Source organism: Periplaneta americana, chromosome 9 (assembly GCF_040183065.1).
Source record: "Periplaneta americana isolate PAMFEO1 chromosome 9, P.americana_PAMFEO1_priV1, whole genome shotgun sequence".
Classification (NCBI taxonomy): domain Eukaryota; kingdom Metazoa; phylum Arthropoda; class Insecta; order Blattodea; family Blattidae; genus Periplaneta; species Periplaneta americana.
Genome location: NC_091125.1, coordinates 155,910,000 through 155,930,096, shown reverse-complemented (window position 1 = coordinate 155,930,096; position 20,097 = coordinate 155,910,000). Strand labels below are relative to the sequence as shown.

Below are 20,097 nucleotides of genomic sequence, written 5' to 3'. Positions count from 1 at the left end.
ATATTGTAGATGGCAGCGCATTCTATAATAATGAAGCAAAATTCCTATACAAATATCCCACGTATCAAGTCGGGACGCAGTGTATCCAACATACAAATGCGGAAATACACGTAACATTCACGTCACAAGTTGTCTACATGGCTTGGAAAATGGCTAAAGACAATCAGGTACAGGTAGTAACCGACTCTACTACAATAAATATATTTATGTCAAAATCGTTGCTTTTAACGTGATAACCTGAATATTATGATCCACGCAGTCTTAACAACGAGTGTATCTATAATTTATCGTTTGTGCATGAATTAAACATTCAGCACGTTTACATTTATATTCCATAAGGAAAAATTCTTCCTCATATTGAAATTATTATAAATAGTGGCGATTCATAAAATATAATCTGTACTATGTAATGTGTATTATTGCTGAACAAATTTCTTAATATGTTTCAGGACAAGGATAAACCTGTGAAGATTAATAAGTGGGATGGTTCTGCAGTAAAAAACGCTTTGGATGATGCTGTTAAAGAGGTAGCTACTTCAGTCTGTGTTTAAAATGTAAATTTAGTAGAGTCTTTGTGGAGTTCAATTTAAGGTGCCTGCAAGTTTAACTGCGAAATGTATTATAAAATTAATTTCTTAATTTTGGTATTTTAATACATTGTACATTGTAGCCTAAGCTTAATTCATTTTTACATTTGGTTAGATAAATATTATTATAAAGTATTTCTGTCGGGTGTTTTTTTTTTCATTTGTTTAGTAGTATGATTTTAATGCATGCATATCTTAATTCCGTTAATGTGAAGACGCAGGCATATAATCTATGTTCATTCATTCATACATAGTGTTCTGCCCAAGGGCAGGTCTTTTACTGCAAATCCAGCATTCTCCAGTCTTTCATATTTTCTGCCTTCCTCTTTGTCTTCTCATATGAAGACATTAAGATATATATCTTAATGTCTTCTATCGTCTGATATCTTCTTCTACCCCAAACTCTTCTCCCGTTCACCATTCCTGCAATTTCTCCTTAACCATAATCTATGTTATGAACTGTTAATACAGACTGCAGTGAAAAATTCTAACCATAATTGTGACTTTATCTTTTAAATTTACTGCATTGTTATTAAAGAGTGTATAGGTGACTATAAGCACATAAATAGTAGGTTGAAAATATCTTCGTTATCAAGTAGACCTAATCATAAATGCCGGCTATTGCAGTATTGCCTCTATGTCCTGTGGTTGACAGACTTTAATTTGGTTACAAATTTATTATTATTGTATTTCTAAATCTTTGAACCTTCAAACATTGTAATTTCTATGCTACAGTGACCTTTTCTAAGCTTGTTTATTTTTACTTTTACATCAAACCTGTCACTACTTAATGATCAAGGAAAAACAGAATAGCATGGATCTTAATCAACCCTGGGCCATAAGATTGAAATGGTGTAACCAAAAAGGTGTACTAGTATGGCCATCAAATTACCCATAGTTCATCTCTTTTTCCAGTGTGTTTATTAGTTGTTTTGTTCATATTATTACGATTACAAATTGTTTCATGTTGTGAATATTTCAAAAGTGTAGTCAAGTTCAGTAGGAGTTATTTTTTTTTATAAATAAGCTAATATTCTGCTCGGCTCAACTGTAGAATATGTCCGTTGATATGTCCCCCTATGCTTTAACATGTAAAGGAGTGCCAACATCCTTCTTGGTAAAAGAAAGAATGTGGAAATGAAATGTTCAGTCCATGTCACAACCATAACACTTTTAATAAATATATAGTGAAATTTACATTGATACAATAATCTGCTAATACTCCTGTTACCTCCACATCCATTCTAAACTATTTACGTATGACTGAAACCAATAGTAGCAATTGAATATTTGGCGATTGGCGGTATTTTGCAGAGGATTATGGGGCATAGAAGGTGTAGTTTGACATCATATCCATCGCACCGATATCAAGCATATTAGCTTGGAGTGCTTCCTCCTTCCTTTTTATCCTCTCAGGTCGTAATAAAGGAATAATCCTTGGCGCAACAGCCCATGAAGGGTCAAGGCCTCACTTTCACATGCTTCAGCAGGGGTGAACGATCATCCAAGTAGTACGGGGGTAATGTACAGTCTGTACAATCCCCGGCCATTGTAGCTGATTTTCGAAACCGCATTTTGCTATATGTTGTAGCTCCCCAAATTTATCACCATGTTGGGTATGCACCACTCCCATACATTCACCAAAATTTCAGAGTGGAGTACACAAAAAACAATCTTGAGGTGATGAAAATACGGTAGAAGGTATTTTCAGAATCATTTATAATACTTTATGCAGTGTGTAAACACTCCCAAACAACAGTGAATGTAAAATAATTGTGTAATTATTTAAAAAATAAAAAGTGTGTATGATTAATAATTAATTATGATAAAATATATTTTCACATTTTTCAGACTTTTATATTCCTTCAGATGTTTACATTTCATTGAATTTTTTTTTTTAACAGAAGCAGTTTGTCTTCAGTTTCTTTAAATAATTTTTGTTTAATTCTGCTTCAACAGTTTTTTTTTAATGTCTACATATTAAATGCCTTACTTTCTTTGTCAAATTTTATTATCTTTAGAAACAAGTTACTTACAGAAGGTTTCTAGAGCTTAGTAACAATAAAATGATATTTACTATAGTATGTAAAAATGATTTCTGTGTCTTATTTTGTACTTCCATTCCTTGTGCTCTCATAGTGAGGTAAACAGAACACTGTATTTCATTTACCCCACACTGTCTTATTTTACCCACTTTAAAAGTAAAAATGACACAGAGTTTTAATATTTTAATGAAAATAGACGGAGTATTACAGACGTGGACAAATTATTAGCAAAATTGAGGATTTTTATTATATATTTTTACAAAATATGATTCTTCAATTCAGACTACAGTTGACATTTTTGCGTATTTCCAAATTATTAGCAAAATTGAAGATTTGTAGTGTATATTTTTTAGAAAATTTGACTCTTCAATTTGGACTACATTTGATTTTTGCATATTTACAAATTATTAGCAAAACTGAAGATTTATTTTTTACTATATATTTTTACCAAATTTGTCTCTGCAATTTGGACTACAGTTACATTTTGGCTATTTCCAAATTATTAGCAAAACTGAAGATTTTCATTTCATATTTTTACAAAATTTGACTCTTCAATTTAGACTGCAGTTGACATTTTTGTATATTTACAAATTTTTAGCAAAATTAAAGATTTTTATTATATAGGCTATTTTTACAAAATTTAGCTCTTCAGTTTAAACTACAGTTGACATTTTTTAATATTTCTGTCAACTATAATGATAGAAATATGCAAAATTGTCAACTGTAGTCTAGATTGAAAAGTCAAATTTTGTAAACAGAATTATCATAATCGTCAATTTTGTTAATAATTTGTCCACGTCTGTAGAAAAGTCACAGTGCAATCAGTTTAAAAGTGAAGCAGTTAAATAAGAAGTTGTTGGCAGTACGCTCTAACTGGAAATCCCTTTACCTTCTTAAGACCCGCTCCCACATAGCGGAATCAAATCAAACAGAATTTCTCTTCACAATGTACCCAAATGGTTAATAATGGAAGATAGCAGAAAGTGGCATGTTGAATCAAATAGAATTCATGAGCTAGAATATTTATTCCACTGCCAGAATAGAATTTCTTGTTTTGGGTATGATCATAATGTTCTTGTGAAGCCTCGTGAAAAACCAAATGAATCATATCCATATCCAATTTGTTTATTGAAAGTTATTGCTGAACTAGTATGTATACAGAAAACAACTTAATATGAACGAAGAAAAAGTAATAAATCTTGTTCAGAATTATTTGCTATTGTAAGACAAAAAACAAAATTATTCTGTAATAATTATGCCTATGATAATGCGTGAAGCGAAATAAGTAAATTAATAGAAGTATCAGGTAAAATCCCAAGAAGCACAAGAACGTAATTTTGTTTCAGCTCTCAGAAAATAGTAAAATCAAGTGGATAATTCTCCATATGTACTGTAGTTTAAAAAATCCCATGGATCCAGTATTTCCTTTTCTTGTTTTGAATTTTCATTTCTTTTTCTGCCTATTCGTATAACTGTGTCACAGCTATTACCAGATTCATTTTAAACTGAAACACGACTCTGTTCGATTCGATCCCACTTGATGTGAGCGGCTGCAGACGTTTCGATTTGGTTCAATTCCGCTAAGTGGAAGTAGGCCTTTACTTGCCTTCACGCTCTCCCTTCTTATTCTCCACTGTAAACAAGGCACAACTAGTCGTACCAACATTCTTAGGGGATATGAATGTCCACTCCTTGTTTGGGTAGTACACTGCAACTTTTCTAATACAGTGTATTTGTAATGTAGCAAAACTACTTAAAATCGGTTTCAGCTCTAAGTGTGAAGTTAATATTTCATCTTTCTTTTTCCCTCCTGTTCCTAATCTTTCACTATGACTTATGATGTTCTACGAATTGCAGCAAGATTGAAGGATTGTATTTTCTTTTCCCACAGGTCTTAACAAAGAAGTTCAATTATGTAGAAAGTTTTGCGTTAATGGATGGCAGACTGGTGATGTGTGGAATAGCCGTTGGTGTAGCCATGTTTGCCCTGCTATGGGATTACTTGTACCCATTTCCACAATCCAGGTTTGTAAAGCATTGTTCATGAAACTGCACCAAAATAGCAGACATGATGAAGAGAGAGAACTGCTAAAGGGATAGCTGGCCTTCATTGGGCAACTAACTAATAAGAATAGCCTGTTAATGTAATCTTGGAAGATAATTTGACATAAAAAATATTGTTTTGCCAAACGTCTAGGCATTTGAACATAAACATATTATTTTGGATAAAATTAAATAAAACGGAATTAACTGTCCTAAAGAAAGGACACCTATCTACAGACTGGGATAATCAACTTTATTAACAAAATATTTAGAGACGTGTTACAAAAAGACATCAAATGATGTACAGATGATTATGTATAATGTATAGTGAATCACGCAAAATTTGTAACTGTATTTCTTTTAGGTCACTAACAATTTAAGCCAAACCTTTTAAAAACTGACACTCTAAAGCATACCTGCACAAACATTGCTCAACGAGTGCGCGTGCTCCTTCAGAGCGGGAGAGCCGTGTTTTCCGCTCGCCAAAACAGAGAGGACGATACGTCAGAATGACATAGACTTGCTATAGGTAGAGGAGAGGGAAACGACCCCTCAGCTATCTAGTGGAGTGCAGTGTAGGTCTATTCTCAGTAACTGTTTCACGTTGCTTACCTACTGCTACAGTACAGTATGGAGGAATCTAAAAGACGGAACATAACATTTAACATCTAACGATTTACAACTCGAACTTATTGATCTTCAGTGTGACCTAAGGGCTAAAGATCCTCTGAATACTTCTACTAGCCTGGTTGAGTTTTACAAGATTAAACAATTAGCAATAATATCCACGACTACACAGGTTGGCTGTGAAAATGATTGCTATGTTTGGCTCAACATTTATATTTGTGAGCAACTGTTTTCTATAATCAACTTTAATAAAGGCAGACATCGAACATCTGTAACTGATGTTTCATTACGATCAGTAGGCTACTGTTCCTTTCAGCTGCCAACAGCATAAAGTCGCGTTTTGATGTACAGACAAATAAAAATATAACAAAATGATATTGTACATTTAAGTAGATATAGAATTTCTATTTCTGTAAAATAAATATTTCTTTATTAATTAATAATAGTCCAAGATAGTTTTGCAAACACTGAACGGGAATTCATTTCATAAGCACTCTTACTAGTACTTCCTTTTGTGTATATTTTGTACGAGATCACCCCTTCTTCCAGTCCACCCTTATACAGAGCGCAGCTAATATCTGCATTCCGCTCATGAGCTGTGAGCCGGCTCAGAGAGCGCAAACCTTGTGCAGGCCTGCTCTAAAGTACTGTGCCCCAAGCACCAAATAGAAGACCTATGACTTTCTGGATGTCAATACCATAATAAACATTATCCTTCATGTAATTACAGCAAGGTTCGTAGTTCTTGCACTGCCATTCCTTCTGTTCATATAGTTGAGAAAAACACTGATTTTTAATTTACAAAGAACCTCTCACTTAGCCTAGCTCCTCCCTCGTGTAATCCACTCTAACCTTGTCACCAAGCTATCACGAACCTTTACCAATGGAAATTTATCTTTATTTCAGGCCTATACTTATATTTTGTGTGTCTACTTACTTCGTGATGATGGGAATCCTTACTCTATACACAACGTACAAGGAGAAAGGAATCTTTGTAGTGACTATTCAGAAGGATCCTGCTGGCTTTGTTCCTGATAATGTGTGGGAAGCCAGTTCTTATCTCAAGAAGTGAGTAAAGAGAGAGCCTACATGTTACGTATAAATATTATACTGTATGTTGTGATGTAATGGGTAAGCATGCTAAGATTCTTGGATTGAAACCCAGCAAAGAGCAGCATATTTTAAGGGCAGTAAAAGTCCTTGACATGGCATCCTTCAGAAAGGAAATGAAGCTGAGAGACCTGTGTTGTAGGCCTTCGGCACTAAAAACCTCTGTCTTTGAATAAAGGGGTTTCCAGGAAATATAACCACAGGCATTGTAAGGATTGTCGTGAAAATAATTTTAAATATCAAAATTGCTTCAGAAATAAGACAAAATTAGTGCAGATTTTTTGGAAGATGTGTGAGGAGGTGTCCATACGATTATTTTTATATGGAGAACGTTGGATTTCTGGTGCATCGTTATGGCCCCAAATTATGAAAATGCTGGAGGGTGGGAGGTTCCCCTGAAATGAGTGCAAATTTTTTTTGTGTATGTGACAGGGTGTCCATACGAGTATTTTGATATGATGAACATTGGATGATAGCTGTTGATAAAGTGTCGTAAAATAACCCAATTAAAAAATTTGAAATAGTTTATTTTTACGGATAGGAAAAACAAGTTGGATCTTGAAAACATGGACATTATTGAATAATGAGGGAAAAATTGTTCAGGGGCGAGGCATCGAACCCGGGACCTTTGGTTAAACGTACCAACGCTCTCCCAACTGAGTTACCCAGGAACTCTACCAGACACCAATCCAATTTCTCCCTCTATACCCACAGACCTCAAAGTGGGCTGACAACCGTCAAGCAACCAACATTGAGTGCACAGTAACTCTATGGTTTTCTGTTAACGTACAGTGACGTGTATTATGCAACCAAGCTTTCAGGTGTAACTCCCTGTAAAGTTGATTTGATTAATTTCGAGGGAAATAGTGTTCCGGGGCCGGCCGGTCGTGAAAGAAGATGAATTATCTGTATCAGATTGCTTTTAGTTAAATTAGCCAATAAGGCAATAACTAAGTAATTAAAATGACTATGTTTTTTATGCTCGATAATTTGAATATTTCCCATTATATGGCTAGTGTTTTGTTTTTCGTGGGATCCTATATTATTGTATATTTGCCAGATATTTTGCTTTTAGTGCATGTATAAGTGCATATTTGCATGGATATTTTAGGGTTTTTCGTCTATTTAATTCTTAACATTAGTACCATATTTACTCGCGTAATAGACGCATTTTTTTTTTTTCCCATAATTTTTGGATTAAAATACCAGAGTCCGTATTATATGCGAGAAAGAAATTTTAGGAGCAAAAATCATAACTACCTGACATCGCATGTGCTAATCACAGCTGGTTTCGACATCGGACATTCAAGTAATATTGAAAATGATTATTGTACGACTTCGAGATCATTGATATATGAAGAGTCCACTGCAAGAATGATGGATGTCATTTGGAATACATTTTGCAGGAGAAGCAATTGAAAGTTTGAAATGCTTAGTGCTCAAAGCTTAACTGTGATTTTCCGATCATTACTGGACAATGACTATAAGTGTTAATGCCATATATGGTCTGTCCAGAACAACTTCCGACCTGACAAATGACGCCTTTAGCATGTTACCATGGCAACCATTCAAATCAACCAATCACGAGACACGCGAAACCATGGTAACGGGACGGTGTTGCCGTGTCTATGTTTACAAGCTGCACGTGAATACCACGGCCTAGCGGTGAATGCAGTGCCCGGAATGACTGAGTTGGCTCGATAATTATTGTGTTTAAATTATATTACACGTATTATCTTCGTTGTCATTGGTGGAGTGTGTGGTTAGTGTGCGTTTTCTGGTTTCTGCGAGAGTTTCTAAACAGGTGACTTGTGCAGTGTCGGAAGGAAGGAAAAGCAGGCGGAGAAACAAAGAATATTGTACAAGGTGCCTCGTTAAAGAGTCAAGCGTGAGACGGAAACAGATAATGGCGGGTCTCTTTTACCTTCGGTGCAAGTCGTAATGAGAACTGCTGCTTGTGTTAAAATTAATAAGAGCACTGTTATTGATATTGGAAAAGAAAAAGGCCGTGGAGATTTTAATCATAAATATTTTTTAGTTTACTATTTTTTCAACGTCTTTCTAACAACATTACATTGAAAAATACAGACATTCATAAAAGTAAAGGCTTCGTATTAAATTTAAACCTGTTTTTACAGTTTACAATCGTTTCGACATTTTTCTAACGGTATTACATTGACCACCACCACCACCACCAGACTAATAAAAGTAATAATGTACACCAATTTTAATGCCTAGTGTTCAACAAATTGGTTAGAAATGTATGTGTTCATGTCAGCCGTTCATTACTGCACTCTATCGGCAGTGCGCTCGCTTACACGAAAGATGGGCAACATGACAACACTGCTCCCCCTTCTCTGTAAACTGTGAAGTCGGAAGTAGTTTTGGTCAAGGTATAACTCTCTATGTATTTCTATATGTCTTAAGCTATTCATTGACAGTCTTGGTTCATTTTCACAAGAAAGTGACATCCATCATTCTTGCAGTGGACTCTTCATATTGAATGGTTATGAGCAATAATAATGTAAAAGTGCATAACATATGAAATGAATAAAAAAAATGTAGAACAGTATAACCTGAAACTGATATAAAGCAAACACTAGGTATACCTACTTTGTAAAGGTAACACTACCAATATTCTAACTTAATCACTAACACTTTCATCCTCTACTATATATTACCACAGGTAGCAATTGAAAATGTAATGTATATATTATGTGGGGATTTTTTCCCTACAAACTATTACTATTGGGATGCATACATTATGTGATGGCATCTATTACGCAAGTAAATATGATAATTATTATGGTATGACATAAATACAAATTTGTGAAGGCACACTGTAACTTCTAATTCAGTTGTTGACATTAAAATACAAGCAAAACTGTTAAAATGGCATCTTCTTAAAATATTTTATACTGAGATAGAAATCAGTACATTTTTGTCGACTCTGCCTCCACAGCATGACATGAATTGAACTGAAATCTCCTGTTTCAGGTATGATGACAAGTATAATCTGGTGCTAACCTGCAAGGACGGTAAAACAGGGACACAAAGGGAAGCAACGTTGGTGAAGTCTGTTGCCAACTTCTTTGACGAGAATGGGACGTTAATATACGAATTACTGGAGCCAGAAATAAGTAAACTGCACAACAGTCTGCTGTCCGACCGCAAAGACAAATAGCACTAGTGTCTATAGTGAGGAAGGACTATGGACCTTTAATATCTTCTTGATTCCATGAAAAATAAACAGAGAAAAATATTCTAGCACAACAGCCTTCTATTTGATTGCTTCAGTGTCTTGAAACTGGCGCTGGGCGGGAGTAAAATATTGCACTTACCACATTAATATGTCAAGGGCATGATCGGATTGGTTTATAAAACAGTTTTAAAAGTGTAGAAAATCAAGTATTTTCAAGAATATTGTAAAATTGTTTTTGCTCATTTCCCAGGAATTGTGCTGTACGTGTTTGATAGTTGAATCTTGCATCAGTGCAAAATGTGTTAGCTCTCCTCTGTCATGGTACGAACAGCCTCATAATCCTCTTAATTTCAAGCCATTTTTGGACATGGCACAAAATCAGTATACATGTTCTTAAGTAAACAAGTTTTTGCCACTGATTAAATTTCCAACTTCTTTAACGTGTTAATATTTAAGATTTTGTTTCTGATTTTTAAACTATTTATCTAAATAAATTTCCTTCATAGTCAACATTCAAACGGAAAAAGTGGATCTTGCTGCACTGCAATTTAAGTCACTTTAGTGATCAATTCTGTAGTGCTCGGGAAAAGTGACACAAGTCAGTTTCCACAAACCTTTTTTGATATTTTATCGACAACTTACGGAACATCTGCTCACTTGGAAAAAAATACATAGGTATTCCTCCCATTACAATAATTCATACAGAAAAAAATCAAATCGACATAAACCAGTGTAAGTTGTCAATAAATTATCAAAAAAGGTTTGTGAAAACTGACTTATGTCACTTTTCCCGAGCACTGCAGAATTGCTTACATGCAGTGAGGGCACACAGTTATTGTTGCCAGTCTTATGTTCTGACTAGCACAAAAAATAAGCAGTAGATCATTGGACACATTTAGGCTGCTGTGCAGTCATGGAAGACCATTTATAACTTGGATAAAGTTCAGTACATCAGAAAACTTCATAATAAAAGAGAATGTACGAGTCTTGTAGCAGATGATTTCAGTATTTGTCCTGTTTTCTATCATAATGTTATATAAACTATTAAATTTAGAGTATATACTGTATTTTATCACATAACCGGCGCATTTTAATGTCTTTTTTTTTTTTTTTCTTGGAGGGAAAAAAAAAATGCGACCATAATGTGAAGAATAAATTAATGTAACACTTGGTCACGTCAACTATCAGTGATCAGATTCCATTTAATGGGGGCAAAGCAGGGCCAAATTGAGTGATTTCTAGCAGAAAAGGAAGGAAAGGGGGATGTAGGTGAACCTGTATTTGTGTAGGATGCTGGAACCTTAAAAAATAAAAATTACTGTGATGTTATTGGATTAAAAACACTTTTTTTATTGACTAAAAACATTTACGGTATTGCTGAACCACGTGCACTGGTAAATCTGATACATTAAGTCAATATTAACTGACTACTGGACCAGTCTGCAGAAAGATAATTGGTCTAGGTCTAAAAACATTTGAACACTCATAAACAACAACCACTCACAAGCAACAATTGTAATGAAGGCCTTTATGTCCATTGGCTTGCTGCTAACATCTCACACCTCTATTCTATTCACTTTTATCAGCAGCCACTCCAGTTTCTCATACATTCGACCTGGAGTATAAAAGTACTTTGTGTTGCAATGGCAGCACGTTATTTTGAAGTCCTGATCAGTTTATCTATAAACAAGGGTGCGACCATTACAGGAAGGTGATGATTACTAGAAATATGGTACTTGGCTACTACTGATATTAAAAGTCCTCTAGATGTATTGTGTCATATATGACACTCTGGCTCTAAACACAGGAAAGATTGTAACTGATAAGGTCACTTTTACGAAAAAAGATAGGCACAAAATACAAAACATGGAAGAAGAAAAAATTAAAAAAGGTATCCCCGACTCATGTCATGAAGGCACTTGGGGGGGGGGGCATGGAGGTAGAGCCCCATGCTTTCCATGACCTCTGCACTAGAATGAGGTGGTGTGGTCGGCACCACGCTCTGACCGCCTTTTACCCCCGGGAAAGACCCAGTACTCAATTTTATAGGAGGCTGAGTGAACCTCGGGGCCGTTCTAAAAGTTTGGCAATGAGAAAAATCCCGTCACCACTCGGGATCGAACCTCGGACCTTCCAGTCCATAGCCAGCTGCTACCACCAATAAAGAGAAAATGATAAGTGGAGAAAGGGGTATAGGAAATTTACAGACTATACTAGATTTCACTGTATGAAGTGACTAAACAGGAAGTGACATTATTCTACTCTCTATAGAGACTCTGTTGTTATATAGTCATGGCACAAGTTCAAATTCAATTAAGTGCTTTGCAGTTTTCACCAAAATATTTAAAGTAAGCGTATGACGAAGTATTTAAAATGTTACGATTTTCACTTTTACAATCGCAATAACAGCAGCAATGATAAAGCACACGAAAGTGACATTGGCTGTGTTCAGCCGGGACAGCGCTAATTCAGCTATTCATTTTTGCTGAGTTACAGCAGCTGTGAGTTCCTGAACGACCATTGCAAAATGTCTGCTGTGTTTACAAAGAAATACGCTGCTATTGTTCCGTCTACTCCGGAATATATGATACCATTGGTTGTTGTCTACCCCCTCCACTTTCGCTGGCTTGCAGTGAAAAAAATTGTGCTACAAAAAATGGCGTCCGCTATTTCAGCGCTACCTCAGCACTATCCCGGCTGAATGCAGCCAATGTATTGTCAGTTTGTCGCTAGCAGACGAATTTTTGCATTATAACTCCAGTGAAAAAGTTACATTCATACTCAATGTGACAATCTGTACAAGCTAGGCCTCTAGCCTCCTCACCTATTGAACTACTTCCTGTGTCGTCACTTCACGACATGAAAACTAGCATAGAAAGGAGCTGATCTAACAGGTCTATGAAATAAATAAGATTGAGTCTGAAAGACTTGAAGATGTTGATGATTACTATATTGTCGAAATTAATATAAAATTATTTCTTGCATAATAATTCACAGATCTGTTAAGTTACTTCACAAGTAGCTGCTAAAGTTTATAATGGAAAAAATACTTTTGCATTCAGTATTTCCTGTATCTAGTATTAAAGACATATGTAGACAGAAATTCTTTGGGAGAAAAATATTTGTAGTTATTCAATATTTCTACCACCAGTCATTAAATTTTCTATATGCAATTAATTATTGGTCAGAGGCTTTAGTCGTAGGTGGTTAATAGGCTGAGATTAAGAGGGTTAGTCTGTTAAAACAACCAGTAACTGCCACTCTCTACTTGATGTGTATTGCAAAAATTAGAGCTGCACTTCCTTTGCCCTTGTTCTGGTAAGTGCCCATTGTTGCAACTTGCCAACATTTTGTATTAAAATTTTCTTCCTTTTTATTCCACTGCTGAAGAAGATTGAAGCAGTGGTGATATTCAAGAAGTTTAACAACTAGTTCTCTCATGTGTACCCATGTTAAACATATACAGTACATGTCCATGATAATTGCAAATATTACCTAGAAATAATTTAACAACCAGTTCACCTGAACCGGCCGAATATCACCACTGGATTGGAGAATTATTTGCATTTATTTTCCAGTTATATTTATATACAGAAAGATCTTATTTTCTCCTTTTCGTGGATGATAGAAATTTGAAATCTTTTTATACTGGATTAAAATGTATGTGTGCTGAAATAAACATTTTGTTTCTTTATTTTCTTTCCTTGAAAGATACTGCAAGAGTGCTGCATGAATGATTTTCACATGTTTGCCATTAGAACAGCCACCTTTCTACATCACATTTTCTGTAATTTTGTTTTAAATTTATTGTTATATCACGTGAAAGTTTTTATGAAGATAGAGATGTCTTCCAGTGTAAATGCTTTCCAGAACATTTGGAAGATGATTGTACTTCTTCCACTATGTATGAAGGAGTGAACCTCAAGATGTGGATATTTATTGTCTTTTTTTTTTATTTTTATTTCTTCCCCTTCAAACAGGAATGGTGTATCTGAGGTTTTATTTTAAAAAGTTTTGTCGAAAAATACATGCACAGTCAATATTCAATAAAATGGATTACTGGTTTCACAGATATTTCATTACTTACAATTTTTTCATGATCATTATTGTCCTTGCTGCTACCTTCATCTGACTTTATGAATAGGATACAGAGCTGGTGTCGAAAATATAATATGCCGTAAACCTTCTCCTTATCCTCTGTATTGGATATACGAAGGGGATACAGGAAATAACGACCGTTTTGTTGTAATAATTAAAAAAAATATATTTATTTGAAAAAACAAAGTCTCTTACATAACTGAAGCTTCCTTTACTTCTCTAATAATCACCACCTACATTTAAACATTTGTCGTATCTGTTCACTAGCTTTAGAATTCCCCTGTTATACTCCTCTGCCGCCAGTTCATTAAGCCAGGTGTTCACTGTCTTCTTCAACTCTTCATCACTTCCAAAACACGTACCACCCAGAAAGTCTTTCAGCTTAATGAAAAGGTGAAAATCGCTAGGAGCAAGGTCTGGACTATAGGGCGGATAATCAAAGATTTCCCAACCGAATTGATCCAGCAATTCTCGAGTTGAAGCAGCAGTGTGCGGGCAGGCGTTGTTGTGAAGAAGCACAACTCCTCTCGAAAGCATTCCTCGCCTCTTGTTTGGATGGCTCGCCGTAGTTTTCGTAAAGTCTCACAATAACGATTTGCATTGATCGTAGTGCCTTTTGGCATGAAATCCAGCAAAAGAACACCTTTGCGATCCCAAAAGACAGTAGCCATGACTTGTGTTGAGAGAGTCTTTTGAATTTTCTCGGTTTCTTGGGTGATGAGGGATGATGCCACTGACGTGATTGGTGCTTGGTCTCTGGGGTGTTGTGAGACACCCAGATCTCATCACCAATCACAATTTGATCAAGAAAGGCGTCTCCATCTGTGTGATATCGCATCAAGAATGTCAATGCTGAGGCCATTCTCTGAGTTTTGTGTTGGTCGCTCAGTTGCCGTGGAACCCATCGTGCACAGATTTTGTGGTAGCCAAGATGTTGCGACACAATTTCACCAAGCAAAGAACGAGAAATGTCAGGAAAGGCAATATGCAATTCGTCGAGTGATGTGCGCCTGTCTTGCAAGATTCTGTCGTTCACTTTAGTCTTCAGGTCTTCTGTGATGAGTGATGGGCATCCGGGTCGAGTTTCATCGTGGACATTTGTTCGCCCATTGTTGAACATTTCGCACCATTTTCTCACATTTCTTTCATTCATTACAGTATCACCATACACTTCTTTCAATTGCCGGTAAATTTCTGCAGGTTTCAAATGTCGGGCATTCAAAAATCGAATCACACTCCTCACCTCACAGTCGGCGGGATTATCAATCACATCGTTCATTTTGAAGTAACACAAAATGCACAATGGCGACTTGTTGCAACCAGTAATCACAACATTATGAGAACACATGTTCCTTCAAACAAGGAAGGGGAGTCAGCTGCGTGGTGGGTATGCGCGAACGGTCGTTATTTCCTGGATCCCCCTCGTATAACTACTGCCTACTCTCGAAAAGTTTACATTTTAAAGACAATATTAGGTACCCTCCACAAAACTGGCTTCATTTATACACCGACGGATCCTTGATCTCCAGAGAACAAGGTGCTGGTGCAGGTGTTATGTGCTGTCTCTTATCACTTTATAGATCTCTTGGATATGGAACAAAAGTTTTGATGGAGAAATCATTGCAATAAGTGAAAGTTTCAGGAATCTTCTATGCCACATCATTAAATTTAAGAATGCAGTTATATTGTCAGACTCCAAAGCAGCTATTCTATCAATAGTCTCTAAACACACACCTTCATCTCAAACAGCAGAAATAACTAAAATGTTCTCTCAATTAATATCACTCAATAAAAAGAATTGTATTCCAATGGATACCATTCCATTGTGGAATCCTGGGAAACGAGAATGCGGATGATTTAGCAAAGAAGGGCAGCACTGCTACTTACAGACCTGTTACTAAATCTACGTATTACTCTGTGAAGAGATTTATTAAATCTACATACTTAGACTTCAACAAACAAAATTTGATAACACAATCTCAAGGGAAAAAATGGAACTCTCTGCATCATAATCCTCAGTTAATTCCCGATTTACCACGAAAATCGTCTGTAGCTGCATTTAGATTGGCAACAGGCCATGATTGTTTGGCCAAACACCTACATAGAATTGGAATATATCAGTGCCCTAACTGCCCACTGTGCAACTCAAACCAAGAAATGGATTCAGAACACCTCAAAATCTGTGGCTGGCCATGATAATATCTTTGAAAAATATTGGAGTGCAAGAGGTCAAATGATTTTGTCAAACGCCTGGCATTAGAAAACAACAACATTTGAAAGACAATTGGACTTTCGTTAATTCTTTTGAAAAATTTGAAGCAAACCTTAAGTAAGTAATCCGTGGTGTAACAGCCTACGAAGGGTCAAGGCTGGCCTCATGTCCACGTGCCTCAGCAGAGCTCAACTATCATCAACCAGTAAAGGGTCATCATGTGGTCAGCACGTTGATCCTCCCAGCTGGTTTTTGCCACCTATATTAGCTCCCCAAATTCTTAATGATTTTGGGTGGGCACTAATTCCATACATAGCCAAATTTTCTTGAGAAAATTCCTTTCTCATGAGAATTCGAATCAGCACTCATTCTGTAACATGAATCCAGATATGAGCCTTAGGTCACACCATGAGACTACAACTATCAATATTTCTTACACAAAGCACAATACAGTATTGTGCACACTCTTAGACACAAAAAATGACATCTGTAATACGAATTTGTCTAAGTATAGTTTCGGACAGCGCCTGGTTCACATGAGGAAAATTCTATCATATTTATAACCTTTGAGATAGAGGTTTATTATGTTGCACCAAATTTACGCATTGTATCAGCTGTGCATAGTGTACCTGGCAGGTCTTCGGGCAGTAACCTCTGTCGACGTTGCGACAGGGAGGTTGAAACCCTTGTCCATGTCCTGGGGGCCTGTCCACATGGTGAACTTCTACGAAATACGCGGCATCATACAGTAAGATCTATAATAGCAACTGCATTAAGGAACAAAGGTTATTCAGTATATGAAGAAGTACACGACATATCCAGTGAGGGCAGTAATCGAAGAATCGACATAATTGCATTTAAACCTTCCTCTCTTGAAGGTTACATCATAGACCCTACTGTGAGATTCGAATCGCACGAACACCAGCCAGAAGAAGTACACGAGGAAAAAAGGAATATATATGAACCTTCCATCAGTTTTTATAAGGACAAATAACATCTGTAATCCATCGTCATTACGGGACTAATGATAAGAGCCCGTGGGACCATACCCAGGTTCCTAGTGGACTTCTGTAAATCTTTTGGCCTGCATAAAAATATTTTAAGAGATCTAACAATTGCAGCACTCAAAGGCTCAATAGCTATTTTCAGGCATCATACATATGGACCATGACTAATTCGCATCTCCTTGACGTTACTTCGTTTAATATCATGTGTTTCAATATAATTCAAATTGTTATTTTTCACTCTAACAACAATGTATCACTAAGTCTCAAGGCATTTACTCTATTGTATCATGGTACTCTTTGTCGATGGCAACCTGTAGTGGTTACAGGAAGAAATTAAATTAAATGATGGGGTTAAATTCACAGTGGTGTAAGTCATATTTTTTTTTTTTTTTTTTATTTTGACATAAGTGCAGAAATGCAATCCCCACATGAAAAACTGTTAAAGGAAAACATGAAGTAAGTCATAACTTCATTAAGCCGCAGACAGATTGCAGCGCAATTTAGGTAGGTAAACAGAACAGCTGTTTTGTTATAAGCTATAGTGGCGTAAGTCAGACAAGCACCGCTAAGCCTGTTAGTGTTTCCAGTAGGTTACATGTGTTGTGTGTTTATGCCATTGTTTCCAAAATATTAATGCAGTAAAGGTTATGTTTGTTTATTTTTTTTTTTTTTTTCGTTTCAATTATGGAGTCAATGGAAAGAGAGCCTAAACATTAATCAACAGCTGCTGGCCATCTTGATGCTGGCTGCAATGTTGCCAACGTGCAAGAAATGACTGCAGAAGCATGTGGTGTGGGATTGAGAACAGTGCAAAGAATATTGTTAGTGAAGGAAACAGGGTTTGGTCACGGTCTACTATATACACTCACGAAGCTTGAGTTTTGAGGGTGCTAGAAACAATAGACTGTGACGGTACCATTTTGCATTGCCTGTAATGAGCAGAGTCCGGTAATGAGGCGACATTAGCGATCCTAGTGGTGAGCAACTACCTAATGTTTGCATATTTACTACATATTGTGCTTCGCGACTGTATATACTAGACCAGTAGTGTCAGAGTTATAAACTCCAATACCGGTTGTGGAGCTAGATCGGAGCTTGAACTTGCTTATGTCTGTGGAAACACCGGAGCACGCAACCAGTCTAGTGGAGCGCTCCGCTCCGTTTAGTCCTTGTCTGACATCGCTGTACTAGACTGCGGTTTGGTGTCATGCTTACAGTAATCAATGGCTAAGTTCATTATTGCCTTTTGATAATTTAAATTATCTCCTGCACTATTTGTATTGCAGTAAGATGTGGCAATGTTGTACGCTGCCTTGCTCTCTCTCTATCTGTCTCTCTCGACGCAAACGCTAGCAGACTACCGCCTTCCAAATTGCCGTAGACTCTAGTAGGTGATGTATGCAATGGAGGGGGAAAGGAACTGGCCACCCTACTTCATTATCTCCTGGCCACATAAGTAGTACCTTCTTGGTATCACTTGTGAGGTTCAGACCTGTCTTCGGACATTTTACTAAACAACAACATAGCCTAACATCTAAGTTAGAACGAACTTCATTTATATTCAAATTTTTATATAAATCAGTTCAGTCATTTTCGCGTGAAAAGGTAACAAATAGACAGACATACAAACATAAATTTCAAAAACTCGACTTTTTTTTCTTTTTTGGATCTCTGGATGATTAATTATACGCGTTAACAAAAATTATTTTTGAAAATTACTAGAACAATTTTGGTTGCAGATTTATTAATAGTATAGATTATAACTTTCAGCTTACACTACTTACATCAATTTTAAACTTAACGGACGACTCATGCACTTATCATCCTTTATTTAATACCGTGTCCATTCTTTCACTTATCATATTTTCATCTATTTCGCACTTATTCATCTGACACTATACAGGGTGATTCACGAGGAAATGTAAAAAAATTAGGATACGATATCTTAGGCCATTTTGAGTGAAAAAGTTTATGTGATCATAGGTCCGTTTTCGAACGACGGCGGAGCTAGATGCATTTTTTTGGTAAAACGTCTCGCCCCAATGTGAATCAGACGTTACCATATGCTGCTGACGTGAGACAAGGTCACCGATCGCAATGAATAACGTAACATTGGAATCTGTATTGTGAGCGATGTGGATAAGAGAATTTCATTCACCTCACAAACAGGGTGGTGGGGCATTACAAATGTCCAATCGCCTGCCCTTGTCTGTAATGACACAGAACCCGCACATAACACATACAGTATACACTATCACTTAACAGTTCACAGCAGTTCAGTCACTGTCAGCTACCTACAGTACAGTAGATATACAGGTACAGTTATGGGAAGTGTTAAGTTGTATTTTTCAAGATGCCTTATGAATTTTCGACTGCAGAATACGCCGATATTCTGTATGTTTATGGTTTGTGCGATGGATGTTCCTTGCGTGCCGTCGCTGAATATGAACGACGCTTTCCGAACAGAAGGGTACCATATCGAAGAGTATTTACTATCTATAGAATTGGATGAAAGACTTAGTATATGCCAAATGAAGGTGGAAATGAGAGAGACTCTAATCGACCGTATTTTGGATGCTGGACGCCGCATAAAGAACAGCCACGAGCAACTCTCCCGAGCGACGAGCGCGATTCACGCCCGAGCGCAACAGTGCATTGAAGTAGAAAGAAGTATCTTTGAAAATGTGCGAAAACATCGACTCCGACGTCTACAATATTAGGTATGTATGCATACGTGAATATAAACTTTAAATTTGTCCGTTATATGTCTCTAAATGGGAGTTAGTACAATGGAATCCCAGACGTTTTTGTGAAATCAAAGAGCCATATCTCCCTAACCGTTCGTAAACGGACTCAAATTCATATGAACTTTTTGACTCAGAATGACTTCAGAATTCACATCCTAAATTTTTTACCTTTCCTCGTGAATCACTCTGTATATCGTTCTAAAACCTATCTAAAACTGAATATCTCCATGTTGCAATGTCATAACTAGGCTTCGAGACTTCGGACCCGATAGAGCAGTTCAGTGGGAAATCCGCATAACGGCGTACTGAGTATAGTGGTAAAGCGTACAGTGGGTGGGGGTACTGTAGAATGAATGACAACAAATACGCAAAGGAAAACGCTCTGGATTTGAAGGTTCTGATGAATAATTTGGTTTTCA

General features: G+C 36.5%; 1 protein-coding gene across 2 annotated transcripts; it reads left to right on the top strand.

Moving 5' to 3' along the window:
* The first annotated feature begins 62 nt into the window (after positions 1–62).
* On the top strand, positions 63–13,680 carry Spase25 (Signal peptidase complex subunit Spase25). Of its 2 annotated transcripts, none has more exons than XM_069836207.1 (5): positions 63–167; positions 450–527; positions 4,524–4,657; positions 6,209–6,370; positions 9,410–13,680. In XM_069836207.1, the coding sequence occupies exons 1-5, from the start codon at positions 138–140 to the stop codon at positions 9,594–9,596; spliced, it is 591 nt and encodes a 196-aa protein (XP_069692308.1). In that variant the 5' UTR covers positions 63–137; the 3' UTR covers positions 9,597–13,680. The 2 variants fall into 2 exon arrangements, with proteins under 2 accessions (XP_069692308.1, XP_069692307.1); XM_069836206.1 differs by having other exon boundaries at positions 123–173.
* Positions 13,681–20,097: the final 6,417 nt, after the last annotated feature.

What these genes read in the sequence shown, in the direction of transcription:
- Spase25 (XM_069836206.1), top strand. Translation starts at nt 138, where the DNA reads ATGGCTTGGAAAATGGCTAAAGACAATCAGGTACAG. An exon ending in CTAAAGACAATCAGGTACAG is followed by an intron (nt 174 to 449) that starts GTAGTAACCGAC and finishes AATATGTTTCAG; the next exon opens with GACAAGGATAAACCTGTGAA. An exon ending in GCCAGTTCTTATCTCAAGAA is followed by an intron (nt 6,371 to 9,409) that starts GTGAGTAAAGAG and finishes CTCCTGTTTCAG; the next exon opens with GTATGATGACAAGTATAATC.